Genomic DNA, 16,144 nt, shown 5'->3' on the forward strand with positions numbered 1-16,144 from the left:
AGTAAATGGTCAGTGGAACAAAAAAACAGAGGACAGAAATAAGATTCTTGCAAACATAAGGACTTGGCATATTACAGAGGTGGCATTACAATCAATAGAGAAGAAATGGATTAATATACAGTACTGGGAAAACTCCATGTGGAAAAAAAAAAGTCTAATACATCATATTTTAAAATTAAAGTCCAGATGGATTATAGGAGAAGACTGAAAAACTGAACCTTAAAACTATTTAAAAATAATACAGGAGAGTATCTTTATGACCTCTGTTAGGGGAAGATTTAGTAAACAAGACTACAGTAAAGAACAAACAGTAATGGAAAAGATGGGTGAATTTGACACTATCATGAAAAACTTCTGGGTGAGAGAAGGCACTACAAAGGTAAAAGGCAAGGGACAGTCTGGGAAAAGATAACAAAAACACACATTATAGAAAAATGATTAATGCTCAATATATAAAGAAGTTCTACAAGTTGATAGGAAAAAGACAAATAACCTTAGCTCAAAGAATGGGTTAAAAATATGAGCAGGTAATTCATACAAGAGAAAAACTGAACGGTTAATTCATTTCCGGAGAAATGCTCAGTCTTACTAGGCAAATTAAAACAATTTCAAGAGCATTTCTCTTCCATCATACTGGCAAAAAATTATCAAGGGCAGTATCACAAACTTAAATTGGAGAATATCAAGAGAATAAGGAAACAGAAAATCGCAGACATTGTTACTAGAGGTATGAACTGATACTATCACTTTCAAGAACAATTTGAGTATCTAGTAAAATGAAGCGTGCACTCCTATGCTCCAGCAATTTTATTACAAATCCTTAACGAACTCTTATGTGCATGTACATAGAAACATACCTGGCTACTAATGAGACAGCAAAGAATAGAAACAATCTAAATGGCCATCAGTCGTAGGGAAAGAGTTAAATAAAATGTGGCAAATTCAAAACATGAAACACTAGATAGCAGTTTAAAAAATGGAACTATATTACATAACAGATTTACGAAGGACAAATCTCAGAAAAATGTTGAGTAATACAGGCAAGTTGCAGAACAAAATGTAAAGAATACTACCTCTGAAAAAATAAAAACCCTTTTTTAAACAGATGCATAAATGTTTACAAAATATGCTTAAAAATGAATTGGAAGGACATATGATTTATGACTGATGACTGTTGTTGCTTCTCAGAGCAAGAGGTAGATGAGGGAAAGTGAACTCAGAATGAGAAACAGAATTTGTGCTTAAGATAGTATATCTCTTTCATCAAAAAAATGAAAGTATGTCAAAATATTAATAATGATCAATTCTGGGTGGTAGGCATTTGTTGTATCATTCCCTTTACTTTCCTATATTCTTAACTTTGTCAACAATAAGGAACAAAAATATTTCCTGAAATAAAAACTTGATTCTCCATCCTGAAAGATAATACACGTGCCAGGAAAAAGTGATCCAACATGGTCAAGACTGAGACGTACTCTAACAAAATAACTTTTTTTTTTTTTTTTTTAAAGATTTTTTATTTATTTATTTGACAGAGAGAGACACAGAGAGAGAGGGAACACAAGCAGCGGGAGTGGGAGAGGGAGAAGCAGGCTTCCCGCAGAGCAGGGAGCCCGATATGGGGCTCGATCCCAGGACCCTGAGATCATGACCTGAGCCGAAGGCAGACGCTTAACGACTGAGCCACCCAGGCGCCCTAACAAAATAACTTTAAAATTAAAAGAAAGAACCTACTAGGAGACCAGAACAAAATATAAAGCTAATTATACATAAAGGAAAATATCAAATTGGTATCAGACTTCTTCATAACACTATTCAACATTAATACTATACTACAATAAACTTTAGCAAAGAACGGCCAATTATGAACAAGGCAGAACTTGGGGGGACATTATTGGCGTGAACTCTTTGTGAAGAAACTGCGAATGACAAACTTCAGCCAACCAAGAGATATCTAGAGAAATTTCAGCAAAAGGACCTTGTGGAAAGCACTGAATATATTTAACTATAGAACGAAGATGAAATGAAAGGTTGGGATAAATGTGACAGAAGAGCATGTAAGTATAATATGCCTTGATAATATGAAAAGTGTACAACTAACAAAATTTGGGAAGAGAAGGTGGGAGGTAAAACAAGCCTACTTACTGACTCATCTGTAATAGGTAAAAAATCAAAGGTTAGTTTTTAAAGCCAACTAATCAAGTAATAGAAGGAATAAATATTGTCTACAGAAACAGAGCACTCTAATACTAGAATAAAAGAAAAACCTTCCTAGTTATTACAAAAACTATAGTAGTAAATGACCAAAATAAAAGGCTAGGGAAATAGATAAGTGAAAGTCTTTTTTAAAAACTGTAAAAACCATGATTCATTTTTATAACACCATATCAAAAACTGTATGGTGACTAACATAATAAAAAAATAAAAATAAAATGGAAAAAAATCTCTCTTTAAAAAAAAAATAATAAAAACTGTAAAAACCAGAAAATGTCATATAAAACAATATACAGAATTAAGCCCAAACATATCAAAAATGTAATTGGACTTTCACCTATTAACTTGAAAAATGATATTCAGATTGGTTCACAGAGCAAAACTCAATTCTTTTTTTTTTTTTTTTTTAAAGATTTTATTTATTTATTTTGACAGATAGATAGCACAAGTAGGCAGAGAGGCAGGCAGAGGGAGGAGGAGAAGCAGACTCCCCGCTGAGCGGGGAGCCCGACGCGGGGCTCGATCCCAGGACTCTGGGATCATGACCTGAGCCGAAGGCAGACGCTTAACCGACTGAGCCACCCAGGCGCCCCTCAAAACTCAATTCTATACTGCATATAAATGCCACACTTCAAAGTGATTTTTAAAGGGGCGCCTGGGTGGCTCAGTTGGTTAAGCAACTGCCTTCGGCTCAGGTCATGATCCTGGAGTCCCGGGATCGAGTCCCGCATCGGGCTCCCCGCTCAGCAGGGAGTCGCTTCTCCCTCTGACCCTCCCCCCTCTCATGTGCTCTCTCTCTCTCTCTCTCATTCTCGCTCTCTCAAATAAATAAATAAATAAAATCTTTAAAAAAAAGTGATTTTTAAAAATTGAAAATAAAAGGATGAAGAAAGATCTTAAAAAAGCAGAAAAAGGCAAGAAACAGATTCTCCCCTAGGGCATTCACAAGTAAGGCAGGCTGCTGACATCTTGATTTTAGTCCTATAAGACCCATTTTTCAACTGTTGACCTCTAGAGCTATAAGATGATAAATTCATGTTATTTTCAGCCAGTAAATTTGTGGTAATTTGTTACAGCAGCAATAAAAATCTAATATAGAAAGCAGTCTGCTACAACCTTTATGGAAGGGAATTTGGCAATTCCTATCAAAACTACATATGCACTTACTCAGCAATCCTACATCCAAGAATCTATCCTGAAAATACAGCCTCGACAATATGAAAAAACATACATACAAGGTTATTTACTGAAGCACTGGTCCTAATTGTAAAATAGTGCAAACATCCTAAAAGTCCACATGTCAAAGAGTAGTTGAATAAATTACCATAACATCCAGATAATGGAGTATTTTGCAGCTGTTAAAAAAATGAGGAAGATCTCCATGACTAATATGGAGTGTATTTATAGTTAAGTGAAAAAAGCAAAATGCAAAGAGCATTTATGGTATGCTATCCTTTATGTAGCATACAAAGAGATACAAGAAACTACATATATGTTGGCTCATCTGTACAAAAGAAACATAAAAAGGACAAACCTGAAAATAAAGAGATTGGTAATCTATAAGAAGTGGGTAAGAAAGGGGTAGGAATAAATTAGGGAACAGAAATAGGATACCGGGGATGAGGAGACACTAACACATTTCTGAGGATATTTTCCTATAGCTCTGATTCTTAAAAGCATAGTAATGTTTCAGATACAGAAATAAATAAATAATTAAAACCAACCAAGATGTGGAAGGAACCCAAAATAGAATACAAATAGTAACAAATGAACCTAAAAGAGCTAACCTAGGCAACTTTGGAAAATAGTATTTTGACTGAATACTGTAAGACTAAAGACAAAAAGAACCATATACAAATAATGTAATCTAGTTAGTAAATTTGTTTCTCACAGAGGAATAGCTTGGAAATTCTGAAACTACTTAATGTGTATACTAATGAGCAAATAAGTAAATACATTGTTTCTCATTGTCAGAAAAAGAAATTATGGATAAGTAAAGGAGAAAGGCTAAAATAAACCCTGTGGAGTAGGACTAGAATCAAGATATCAAAATAAACTGATAATTTTAATATATAAAAAGACAGAGGCAGGGGCGCCTGGGTGGCTCAGTCAGGTTAAGCGTCTGCCTTCGGCTCAGGTCATGATCCCAGAATCCTGGGATTGAGCCCCACATCGGGCTCTCTGCTTGGCAGGGGGCCTGCTCCCTCTCTCCCTCTGCTACTCCCCCTGCTTGTGCTCTCTCGCTCTCTCTGTCAAATAAAATCTTTAAAAAAAAAAAAAGATAGAGGCAGAAACAAATATAGAAATGTGTATACCTGTGTGTATTGGTATACACACATATATTTTCCAGTTCAATCTGCTGTGAGGGCCTAGGAACAATGACATCCCAGTAGCAATGTGCACACATAGCACCCAGACCTTGGTTTCTAAACATCATTTCCCAATAAAAGGAACCAGAGTTCCTAGGAGAAACAGTTGATTCAAGGCTAGGGCAAGGAAAACAAGATGAACCCAGAATACCAGGAACCAGGAAGGAAAGAAGTGCTCAAAAATGGATGGGGGCATGTTAAAAGGTCAAAGAAACCAACTGGAAGGAGATCCCAATGGGCAAAGCAGAAGAACTTGAGCAAAAAGTGATTCATTGGATCTACCTCAGCCAGGAAAAATTAAAATCCATGATTTATAAAAAGATAATTGAATATATAAATAAATAGAGAAGGAACAGCTCTTCTCTATAGGACAATCCTAATTAATATATATAAAGAAAGAAGGGAAATGGAAAAATCAATATTAGGCCAACACCACATTAATAACTGTTGCAGACAAGACCCACTGGGCCAATGGATGCTAAAATTAGTAGGTAAAAGTTTCAGAAGAAACTGAATAGTCTCAAAGTATCTCCCCCAAGATATTTATTAATTACAAACAGAAAAATAATAACTTTACAATGGAGAAATCAGGCAGACACCACCTTTACCAAGTGATCAAAATTATCATCCATAGTAAGACTTATCAATATTATGACTCCTCTGGCATGTTGCACTGAGAGGAACATAACGTTATTTCCGTGGCACTCTTTCCAAAAATGCATTACTTCCATCTAATCATGACAAAACAGCAGATAAACCCAAATAGGGTGCAAGCAGATGTAATGAGCCATTTATCCAGAGTGAAGCATATCTGAAGACTCTGGGAGAGATTTCTCCAAGACAATAAAATCAACAGATTACCTTAATGTGTCTGAGGGTCTTAAGAGATTTAGACAATTGATGGGGAGTTGGGAATTGAGTTAGGAATATGTATATAGAAAACTAAGGAAAAAAAACAAATAACCCCCCCAAATTATTAACCCCAGGAAAAATAAAAAATCACATAGAAAAAGAAATCTTGGTATATACACAGCACGGCTGTGACGAGCACTTAATAGCCATAATATTGTAAACACTGAACAGTGATTCAATCAAAATTATGATAGGCAGATGGGAAGTGTGTGTAGGTACATGTGCACACCTACACACACATATTTTATTCAGGGTAAGAAAGTACTAAATTCTTATTTTTTTAAAAAGATATTGGATGAGGACTAAACCTGGAAAAACAATTAAGAAATAGCAACATAAATATATTTGTTAAAGAAATGAAGGAAACATCAAAAAAAAAGTCTGCAAAAGCAAAGAAAGTCAATCCTTCTAAGGAGAGGGAAATTGAGGAGGAGGACAAGAGACTGCCTTTTTTAAGGGAATAGCCTTGTAAAACTACCTGATTCTTTAAACAATGTGCATGCACAAGTTTGACAACTTTGATAAAAATAAAAACTCTAAAATTTAATCTGGAAATGTATATATTTCTGACCCTAAAAGGGAAAGAAGAGCTGGGAAGGACTGAGATTCAGGTTATACGCAGAAGAATCACAAGTGTGTAATTTGATAACAATAGGGAGAAACCCACCCCCGCCAAGCCCAGGGCAGCCTCCTCAAGTGCAGGGCAGCCTTCTCATGACCTCTTGGCCTTGGCCTGACACCCTACAACAGCCCTCCTTGCCCAGTTCCCTGTCACTCACCAGCACACTGACCATCTGACATCTCTTTCTCCACCATCCAAGGTTCCTTCCCTTGCTCCAATAAGGAGATCATGTTGGGCTTAGAAATGGAGAGTCCTGTTTACAGGAGAAGAAAAATGAGAGCAAGAAAGAGACAAACAGGGAGACAATCAACTTGCTATAGCCTTTCTAGGACTCAATCTCAATCTCTGGTTCATTAGGCAAGAAAAGAAATTAGAGGAACGGCCAGAGAATGGAATGATGCTTGTATGAAGGATGAAGATGAAGCTTCTTCCATAGCAGTGGTTCTCAAAGCGCTAGAGCAGAAGCACCACCACCTAGGATCTTATTAGAAATGCAAAGTCTTAGGCCTCAACCCAGACCTACTGAATCAGAAACCACAGTGGTTCTCAAACTTTAATGGGCATCAGAATCATTTGGAGGGCTCATTAAAACCCAGACTACTGGGCCTATTTCCTGAGTTTCTGATTCTGTAGGTCTAGAGTGGGACCCCATAATTTGCAATTTAACAAATTCCTACCTCATTCTACAGCAATGGGAACTACTAATTTCTAACTCTTTGAAACTACTTCAAATTATTTCCTGGGAGCAGGAAGTAGAAATTCAGCTAAAGCACTTAAGTAATGACCCAGATATTCCCAATGGAGGAAACAAAAATACCCCAGAGGGAAGATTCTGAATTATGGGGAAGACATCCTTACCAAGCCATACCAAATTCCTGTAGTTCTCCAACATGACATCTCTGTATAAATCCTTCTGAGACGGGTCCAGCCATTCCCATTCCTCTTGGGAAAAATCTAGAGCCACATCTCTGAAGGTCACCAGACCCTGAAATTTAAAAAAAAAAAAAAAAAAAAAATCTCATTTGCCAAGTGCTCCCATATGGTTCTAGCAGAAAAGATGAAATTCTGCCAGAGTTCAAAGCTCTACGTGGTCCAAGGAAAATAACTATTGGGGAGCAAGTACATGCCCAGGTTTGTCAAATATTTTGAGAGAAAGAGAAATATTAGAAATAGACTCACCCCTTGAAAATTTCACATTTTTGTGAATAAAAAAAGACATCTATACGGGAAAAAAATTAGCTTATGACATGAAACATGAGTTCATAACATGAAAGTATGTGAGCAAGGCTATTTTATATTACATATACTATGTACCAATAAATTCTCATAGGGATGATTCCATTATACTCCCCAAACTGAGATATTGGATGCATCAGAGTAGTGAGGGAAGGCCTTGAATTGGGCTTTAACAAAAGGGTATGGTCTGAAACTTAGACTTTATATATAAGGAGAAACTTGCCAAAATGTGTCCTGAAGAAATAATGAAGTATATGTGAAGTGATTTAGATAGAATTTTCACTGGAAGATTATATGAAAAATCTGGAAAAAAACTTTAATGTCAAAAAATAAGTTTAGGGGCACCTGGGTGGTACAATGGATTGAACATCTGACTCTTGATTTCGGCTCAGGTCATGATCTCAGGGTCATGGGATCGAGCCCCACATAGGGCTCCACACTCAGAGGGGTGTCTGCTACTCTCCCTCTCCTTGCTCATGCTCTCTTTCTAAAATAAATAAAATAAAATCTTTTTAAAAATAAAGGGGCGCCTGGGTGGTTCAGTTGGTTAATCGTCTGCCTTCAGCCCAGTTCATGATCCCAGGGTCCTGGAATCGAGCCCCACTCCCTGCTGAGCAGGGAGCCTGCTTTTCCCTCTCCCTCTGCCTGCCGCTCCTGCTTGTGTGCTCTCTCCCTCTCGCTCTCTGTCAAATAAATACATAAAATATTTTTAATAAATAAATAAAATAAAATAAAATAAAAAACAGTTTAGCCTACACCACTGGACTATAAGCTGTATGAGGGGAAGGATATCTGTTTTACAAGCTCATGAATATCTGGTGTCGGGGCGCCTGGGTGGCTCAGTTGGTTAGGCAACTGCCTTCGGCTCAGGTCATGATCCTGGAGTCCCAGGATCGAGTCCCGCATCGGGCTCCCTGCTCAGCAGGGAGCCTGCTTCTCCCTCTGACCCTCCCCCCTCTCATGTGCTCTCTCTCTCTCATTCTGTCTCAAATAAATAAATAAAATCTTTAAAAAAAAAAAAAAAAAAAGAATATCTGGTGTCTATATAAAATCTGTCACATTGTAAACAGTAAATATTTGCCACTCAGTGAATAAATGGTAAGCTTTCCTGTAATATATCCATAGGAAGGAAGAGTACTCAATGCTTAAAATGGCAGAGTTCCATTTTGCAGATTATGGTCTCATTTTTTTATTAAAAATCATGAAATATCTATCAGTGCAGAGAACAGATCTAGTGCCAAAATCTCAGATGCCAGCCAAAAGCCAACTTGCAAGTGGATTCTTCTAAACACAGTATCTTCAGGCCTGCTATGTTAACTCTTTTTTGAGAATTGGTCTATTTCGTTTTCTACTTTTTGAGCTAGTTTTTATATTTTATATTTACCTAGGAAATCTCTTTTGCTTGTGCTTTCAAATTAAAAGTATATAGCTGTTTGTCAAATTGAAAAAAAAAAAGACAAATATGGTTATTCTACATAGCAGAAATACGGATGAATGTGGCTAGAGAAAAAAACCTCACACAACTACATACTGTTATATAACTCCCATGTGCCCCTCTACACTTCTCTGTGTCCTGGGACGCTGACCTCTATTGACTGCATTAATAGACTCCCCTTACCTGACCCCATTTTCAGTTGGGTTCAGCCACATGCAGGAGATGGGAGGAAGGCAAGTGAAGCACAATATTTACTCCCCTGGCACCCTCCTTGCAGCACTACCCTGTGTGGTGTCTGTCCTTCGATCATAGGTCACAATGCCTGTCAGAGGCCCTCCCCACTCAGATCTCTCTATCCCTGGGTTCAGGTCTAAGTTTTACTATTATAAGTCCCAGGGTATAGCACTATCCTTTACAGTTCTCTATATACTGATTCATAACTTGGAAACAGTTCCCTTTTGAGTTTCTTGCCAGAATCCTAACTGATAAACACGTTGATCCAATGTACTTCTAGGATATGACCAGAGATTCCACAAAAGCACCACTACACTTCCCTAATAAATCCACTTTCCCGTTCTCCCATGACTATTTCATAGATTCTGCCTCTCTCTCAAAATACCACCAATTCCTTCCCTGTTCCCACTTTGAACTTCCTCATCTTGCTCACCACAGGTCCTTGCTGAACTGTATCTATATTCATATATTCTGTCTTCCCTCTGTTACTATTCATGAAACTCTAGGCTCCTATCTATGGCCATTCCCTCCACTTGTCCACACAAAGACATTGTCACCTCTCTCCCTTGTAATTATCAGGGAAATAGCAGATATCTCTCTTATATTATCAGTATTTTCTCACTTTCATAAATTATTTCTATCAGTATACAAACTGATGTAATACCTTTCATCTTATAAATAGACAGATAAATTCCCTTCCATAAGCTCACTGTAGTTATTGTCCTATTTCTCTACTCCTCTAAAAAACAAAATTCTTCCAGGGGCACCTGGGTGGCTCAGTCGTTAAGTGTCTGCCTTTGGCTCAGGTCAAGATCCCAGGGTGCTGGGATTAAGCCCCACATTGGGCTCCCTGCTCCATGGGAAGCCTGCTTCTCCCTCTCCCTCTCCCACTCCCCCTGCTTGTGTTCCCTCTTGTGTCTCTGTCAAATAAATAAACAAAATCTTTAAAAAAAAAAAAAAAAAATTCTTCCAAAGAGTTGTTTAAATCAGCAATGTTCAATAGAAAAACAATGTAAACCTCATATTAAAATTTTTCAGTAGCTACATTAAAAAAGTAAATAGATTTAATGATGAAAACAAAATAAGAATAACTGCTATATTTATTGACCAGTTACTACATGCCAGACACCCTAATGAGCATTTTATTGATATTATCTTAATCTCATTGTAAAACTTGTTAAAAAAAAAAAAAGGATGAAACCCATTTTACAGATGTTTAAGACCAAATGTCATGCTGAATCACTAGGTTATATTGCAAAAAGAAAAAGAAAGTAAGCAGAAATAAGTAAATTTAGGGGCGCCTGCCTGGGTGGCTCAGTCAGTTAAGTGTCTGCCTTTGGCTCAGGTCATGATCCCAGTATCCTGGGATCAGGCCCCAAGTCAGGCTCCCTGCTCAGCAAGGGGTCTGCTTCTCCCTCTCCCTGCTCTTGTGCTCTTGCAATCAATCAATCAATCAATCAATAAAATCTTAAAAAAAAGGAAGCAAATTTAATATATTTAATCCATTATATCTAAAATGTTATTTCAACATGTACTCAATATAAAAATTATTAATGAGATGCTTTACATTCTTTTTTGTACTGAATCTTTAAAATCTGGTATATATTTTATACTTATAGCGTGTCTTAATTCACAGCAGTCTTATGTGGCTACTGGGTACATTATTGGACAGCACAGGTCTAAACTCATCTCTATTCCTATCTTTTAGGCCCACTATTCCCTTGTGCCCCCACTGCAATGCTTTCATCCCAACCATTCTATCAAGTAGCTTTTGTCAAGAATATCAGTAGCTTCCATGTTACCAAATCCAATGGTCACTTCTCAGTCTTCATCTTCCTCACTCTCTCTCAGAAGAATTTAATTCAGTTGATCATACCCTCTATGAAACACTTTGTACTCCTGACTTCTAGGACCCATACTCTTCTTGTTTTCCTTCTACATCCGTCCTTCTCGGTCTCTTTTGCTGGTTCCTCCTCTTCTTCTCAGCCTCTAGATATTGAATCCTCAAAACTCAGTCCTTGGGCATCTTTCCTATCTACACTCACAATCCTACCCTCCAGATAATCCTATCCTGTCCTATAGCTTTAAATACACTAATGATTCTCAAATGCATACCTCCAATCCTGACTCCAGGTATCTAATCACTATTGCACTTGGATATCCAACAGGTCTCTCAAACTTAATAGATCAAGAACTCAATTTTTCTTCCCATCTCATCATTCTGCCCTGTCTTTCCATCTCAGTAAATGGTAAGGTCATTTGTACAGTTGCCCAGGTCAAAAATCTTTGTTGTTATCCTTGACTTTCTTTCTCTCACACTCCACAACCAGTCCCTGGCCAAATCCCGTATTTTCTATCTTCAACACATACCCCAAATCCCCCCAGCTCCAATGCCACCACCACGGCCCAGGCAGCTACCACCTTCCACCTGGATTACTGTAGTAGTCTCCCGACTGATCTCCCTGCTCCATCCTTACTTCCTTTCTATTTTCCTTTTAAAATAGAAATCACATTAAATCACAAACACTCCAATGACTCTCCTTCACCCTCAGAACAAAACTCAAAGTTCTGGTCATGGTTTCAAGGGCCCACATCACTTGTTCCCCAGCTACTCCTCTGATCTCATAGTGCTCATTTCTCTCTAAGGTTCCTGGCTCAGTGATATTCCTAGAATACGTCAGACATCTTCCCACCACAGCAACTTCATATTTGCTATTCCTCCTCCCTTTTTTTTAAAGATTTTATTTATTTACCTATTTGACAGCGGGAGCACAAGCAGGGGGAAAGGCAGAGGGAGATGGAGAGGGAGAAGCAGGCTCCCCGCTGAGCAGGGAGCCCGATGTGGCACTCAATCCCAGGACCCTGGGATCATGACCTGAGCCGAAGGCAGACGCTTAACGACTGAGCCACCCAGGTGCCCCCTTTTTTTGGCTTTAATAACCCCCTACTTTCACTGAGGCTTTTCTTAGCTTAAATGTCACTTCCTCAGAGAGGCCATCCTGGACCTCCCTATTTAATAGGGCACTCAATAATCACACCTCTGTCCTTTATTTCATTTGCACTGATCTCCAGCATAACAAATCATGATCCATCTAAAGAGGATAGTTCTTTTCCATCACATATTTCAGCACAGCACTGAGCAAAAAAGATAGTAAATGATTTGTAGAGAGATCATATGAAATAGTTAAGGGAGAGAAGTGGGGAGAGTGCTCACTGGGCTATTTCTGACTCTCTGAGGTCCCAAAGTCCCTAAAAATGAGGTGGAATTTCTGGAAACAAAGTGAAAACATCAACTTACCTGGGACGTGGCTTTACAAAGTCCAACAGCCATTCTTCCTTCCTTCTTCAATCTTCTCTTTTGGAGAACAAGGTTCTGAGAAGGGAGAATTAAAGGGAAAAAAAATGGCAGACCAGCCCTATGTTGCTGACCTGAGATTCACAAAGATAGAACTCTTGTCCCTTTAAGGTCTCCACAGCCTCCTTACATGGGCCAGCCCTATCCTCTTCCAAGATCTGACAAAAAGGCCAGAGTTGAATTTAACCCCTGAAGTCCTGACTGATATTAAGAACATGTACCCTAGGGCGCCTGAGTGGCTCAGTCGGTTGAGCGTCTGCCTTCGGCTCAGGTCATGATCCCGGGGTCCTGGGATCGAGCCCCGCATCAGGCTCCCTGCTCAGCGGGGAGCCTGCTTCTCCCTCTCCCACTCCCCCTGCTTGTGTTCCCTCTCTCACTGTGTCTCTCTCTGTCAAATAAATAAATAAAATCTTTAAAATAAAAAAAAACATGTAGCCTAAACTCAACAAAATCTAAATGGCCAACAAGCTGGTTTATGATCTGCCACCTGGCTGCCCCTTAGATTTCATTTCCTACCCTCATCCCCCTTGGCTCACCCTACTCCAGGCACAGGGGTTTTCTTACAGTTCCTCAAACACTGCACACTCCTTCTTCAAGGCTGTTGCCTTTGCTTTTCCTTCTTCCTGGACATGGCTCACTCCCTCTCTTCATTCCTATTTGTGCTCAGTTGTCACCACATCAGAGGAACTTTCCTGAAAATTCTATCTAAAGAGAACCTCCCTCCTCTTTTCCCTTATCCTGATTTATTTTTCTTCTTAGCATCTGACACCATTGGACATGTTTTTTTTCTCTTTATTGTTGTCTCCCCAAACAATAGTGTAGGATCTGATAGAACTAGGATTCATTTGGTTCATTGGTGTATCTCTGGTGTTAGAATAATGCCAGAATCTTTGCAGGGGCTCAAAAAATATTTGTTAAATGAATAAATAAATCTTGCTGTGCCTCCTGTAATATAAATGGCAATGTTACATATATTGTATATGTCATTATCTTACTTAATCTTCACAAAACTGCAAAGATAAGTATTATTATCCCCATCTTACCAACAAGTAAAACTGAGGTTCAAAAAGCTTAAACAACTAACTCAGTCATTAAGAGTTAAAACTGCAATGAGACTCAAAAACTGGTCCTCTTTCAAGAGCCTACAATGTCTGAATGAAATATGTAACATAACCTGGGGAATCAATGCTATATATTTACTAGAGAAGCATCTTCAGAGCTGGCAGATATTACCTTTATTACTTCACGGGAATGCAGCTTGAGGCAGGCATTGCTCATTTTTAATACAAACCAGTAACAAATTGCACAGTCCCCTCAGAGCCAACATTTCTTCATTCTGAAAGTGAGCATAGTTGTGTTTGACCTAGAATTTAGGATATATGACCCCCTAATTCTGGGCTACTCTGCACTAGCCAACTCACTGTTTAAGAAATTTATTTCCGGGCGCCTGGGTGGCTCAGTCGGTTAAGCGACTGCCTTCGGCTCAGGTCATGATCCTGGAGTCCCAGGATCGAGTCCCGCATCGGGCTCCCTGCTCAGCGGGGAGTCTGCTTCTCCCTCTGACCCTCCTCCCTCTCATGCTCTCTGTCTCTCATTCTCTCTCTCAAATAAATAAATAAAATCGTTAAAAAAAAAAAAAAGAAAAAAATTTATTTCCTTAGCGCAATGCAGCTTCAAATTGTCCATAAAAGCCTTTGCAACCTGAGAGAAGAATCAATGAAGTATTCTCTGCATCTGGGAACCCTATGTAGCATCTGCATAAAAGAAATGTCTTTTAAATTTCTGTTTGCAAATAGCTGTGTATCACTTGGGTAATGTTTTCCAAGTTTGAGATGAACATCAGTCTCTGAAAGAAGCTGATTTTAAAGACTTGGGTTTTATTTTTTATTTTTTTCTTTTTTTTTCTTTTTTGTTTATTTGTTTTTGTTTCTAGATTTCAAGACTTGGGTTTTATATAACCCCTAGGCACATGCTAACTCTCCACTCCTTCACTCACTGGCTACATGCCCTTGGGCAAGATACTCCATCTCTCAGAACATTTCTTTCCTCACTGTCAAGACTGCATGAGCCAATTCCTGGCATAGAGAAGTGCTACCCTTGTTCCTGCCTACATTTTATACACACATTTGCAAAGGAAATGAGAACATTTTTCTTTATTAACTGAGAAAGTCAGAAACAAAATTTAGCTCACTTGGTACATAAGAAAAAGAGCCATGGATCAGCCTCTCTGAGCACCAAACATGGAAGAGTTTTGACAAAGACAAAGCTAAAATCTCAAAGTCCATGGCCTAAGGAGAGAAAGACTGGGTTTCAGATTGAGCTTTCCTCCCCCAGAGGCAGTCAATTTGAGGATGGTCTCACTACAGTGTCTTTAGACTGGGTCCTGTGACTCACAAGGAAGAGACCCACATCAAGATCCCATATCCTAGAGGTTCCTAGTCCAAGATCATGGACAATCCTCTCCAAAACCCTTAGAACTCAGGGCCCCCATTTTTCATTCTCACAATATGGGAAAGATCAAGAGAGTTTAGTGATTAAAAGCAAGGACTCTCAGGGCGCCTGGGTGGCTCAGATGGTTAAGCATCTGCCTTCGGCTCAGGTCATGATCCCAGGGTCCTGGGATCGAGTCCTGCATCGGGCTCCCTGCTAGGCGGGGAGCCTGGTTCTCCCTCTGCCTCTGCCTCTCTCTCTCTCTCTCTCTCTGACTCTCATGAATAAATAAATAAAACATTTAAAAATAAATAAATAAATAAAAGCAAGGACTCTGGAGCCAAAATGCCTAGGTTCGAGACCCCATTCTGTCATTAATTAACTGTCTGAACTTGGGCAAGTAATTTTAATCTTTCTGTGCCCACAACCACACACTAGGTCCCACACAGTCAAGCTTTCCATCTCACATACTCATACAAATTTTCACCCAGTCACACACACACACTATCCATGGTTACACAAGCTCATCTGTAATGTCAAATACCTATGTAGTGGAATTAACGCAAAGATAAATGACACACAATTACTCAGAGAGACAGTCCCACGCAATCTCACACACAGTGACATACCACACAAGGTCACACATCCTGTCATCATTACTCATACAAATTTACACCTGCAGAGAGAAGATGGACACAGGTACATAATCACACATGCTGTCACACACAAACACTGTAATATCCACAGAGACAAGTGGTCAAACATAATCACACACACTCAGACTGCGACACACACAATGTCACACCCGCAGTCTCTCACAAACCCATATACAGTAACACACAGTTATACCTGCAGAGACACACACACAGTTTTACACCTGAAACATACAGTCGCACATAAGCACACACGCGGTGACAGACAAGATCACATTCTGTCACAGCACGGCCTCTACATAGTTAGTTCGACAGTAACCCCAGAGGCACCCACCCCGGTCCCACCCCTGTCCCTGCCGGTCCACCCTAAGCCCAGTCCTGACCTCCGGCTCCCGCGCGCAGCCAGGCCCAACTCACCTCCCGGCGCCGCGGGCTCTGGAAACCCGCCCAGCGACCCGAGAGCCGCGACGTCCCCTCCCAGAATCCCCCGCGGGGTGAGGCTGAGCAGGGACTGAGGCGCGCGGGACCTCGAACTCGGCTGGGGAAACATCCAGCTGGACTGGACGCGGCTGTTTCTCTTTACGACCCCGCGAACCACGAGTCCCAGAACGCTTTGCGCCGCGGCCTTCTTTGCTGAACTACATTTCCCAGAGGACCCCCAAGGCCCGCCTCTACTCCGCGCCT

General features: G+C 39.6%; 1 protein-coding gene across 3 annotated transcripts in view; it reads right to left on the reverse strand.

Annotated features, from left to right (window-relative positions):
- The window catches only part of ZNF527 (zinc finger protein 527), a 28,172-nt gene extending 12,097 nt beyond the window's left edge, over positions 1 to 16,075 (reverse strand). The window contains exons 1-5 of one of the 3 annotated variants that reach the window (XM_036120123.2): positions 15,878 to 16,075; positions 13,611 to 13,713; positions 12,321 to 12,395; positions 6,976 to 7,102; positions 6,275 to 6,370 (exon numbers count right to left, since the gene is read on the reverse strand). In XM_036120123.2, coding sequence (XP_035976016.2) covers positions 6,275 to 6,370; positions 6,976 to 7,102; positions 12,321 to 12,395; positions 13,611 to 13,655 — 343 coding nt within the window. In that variant the 5' untranslated portion in view covers positions 13,656 to 13,713; positions 15,878 to 16,075. The remainder of the gene's footprint in view (positions 1 to 6,274; positions 6,371 to 6,975; positions 7,103 to 12,320; positions 12,396 to 13,610; positions 13,714 to 15,877) is intronic. The other 2 variants (XM_078063278.1, XM_078063277.1) reach the window with 2 other exon arrangements.
- Positions 16,076 to 16,144: the final 69 nt, after the last annotated feature.

The sequence above is a fragment of the Halichoerus grypus genome, chromosome 15 (genome assembly GCF_964656455.1).
Source record: "Halichoerus grypus chromosome 15, mHalGry1.hap1.1, whole genome shotgun sequence".
NCBI classification, from domain to species: Eukaryota; Metazoa; Chordata; class Mammalia; order Carnivora; family Phocidae; genus Halichoerus; species Halichoerus grypus.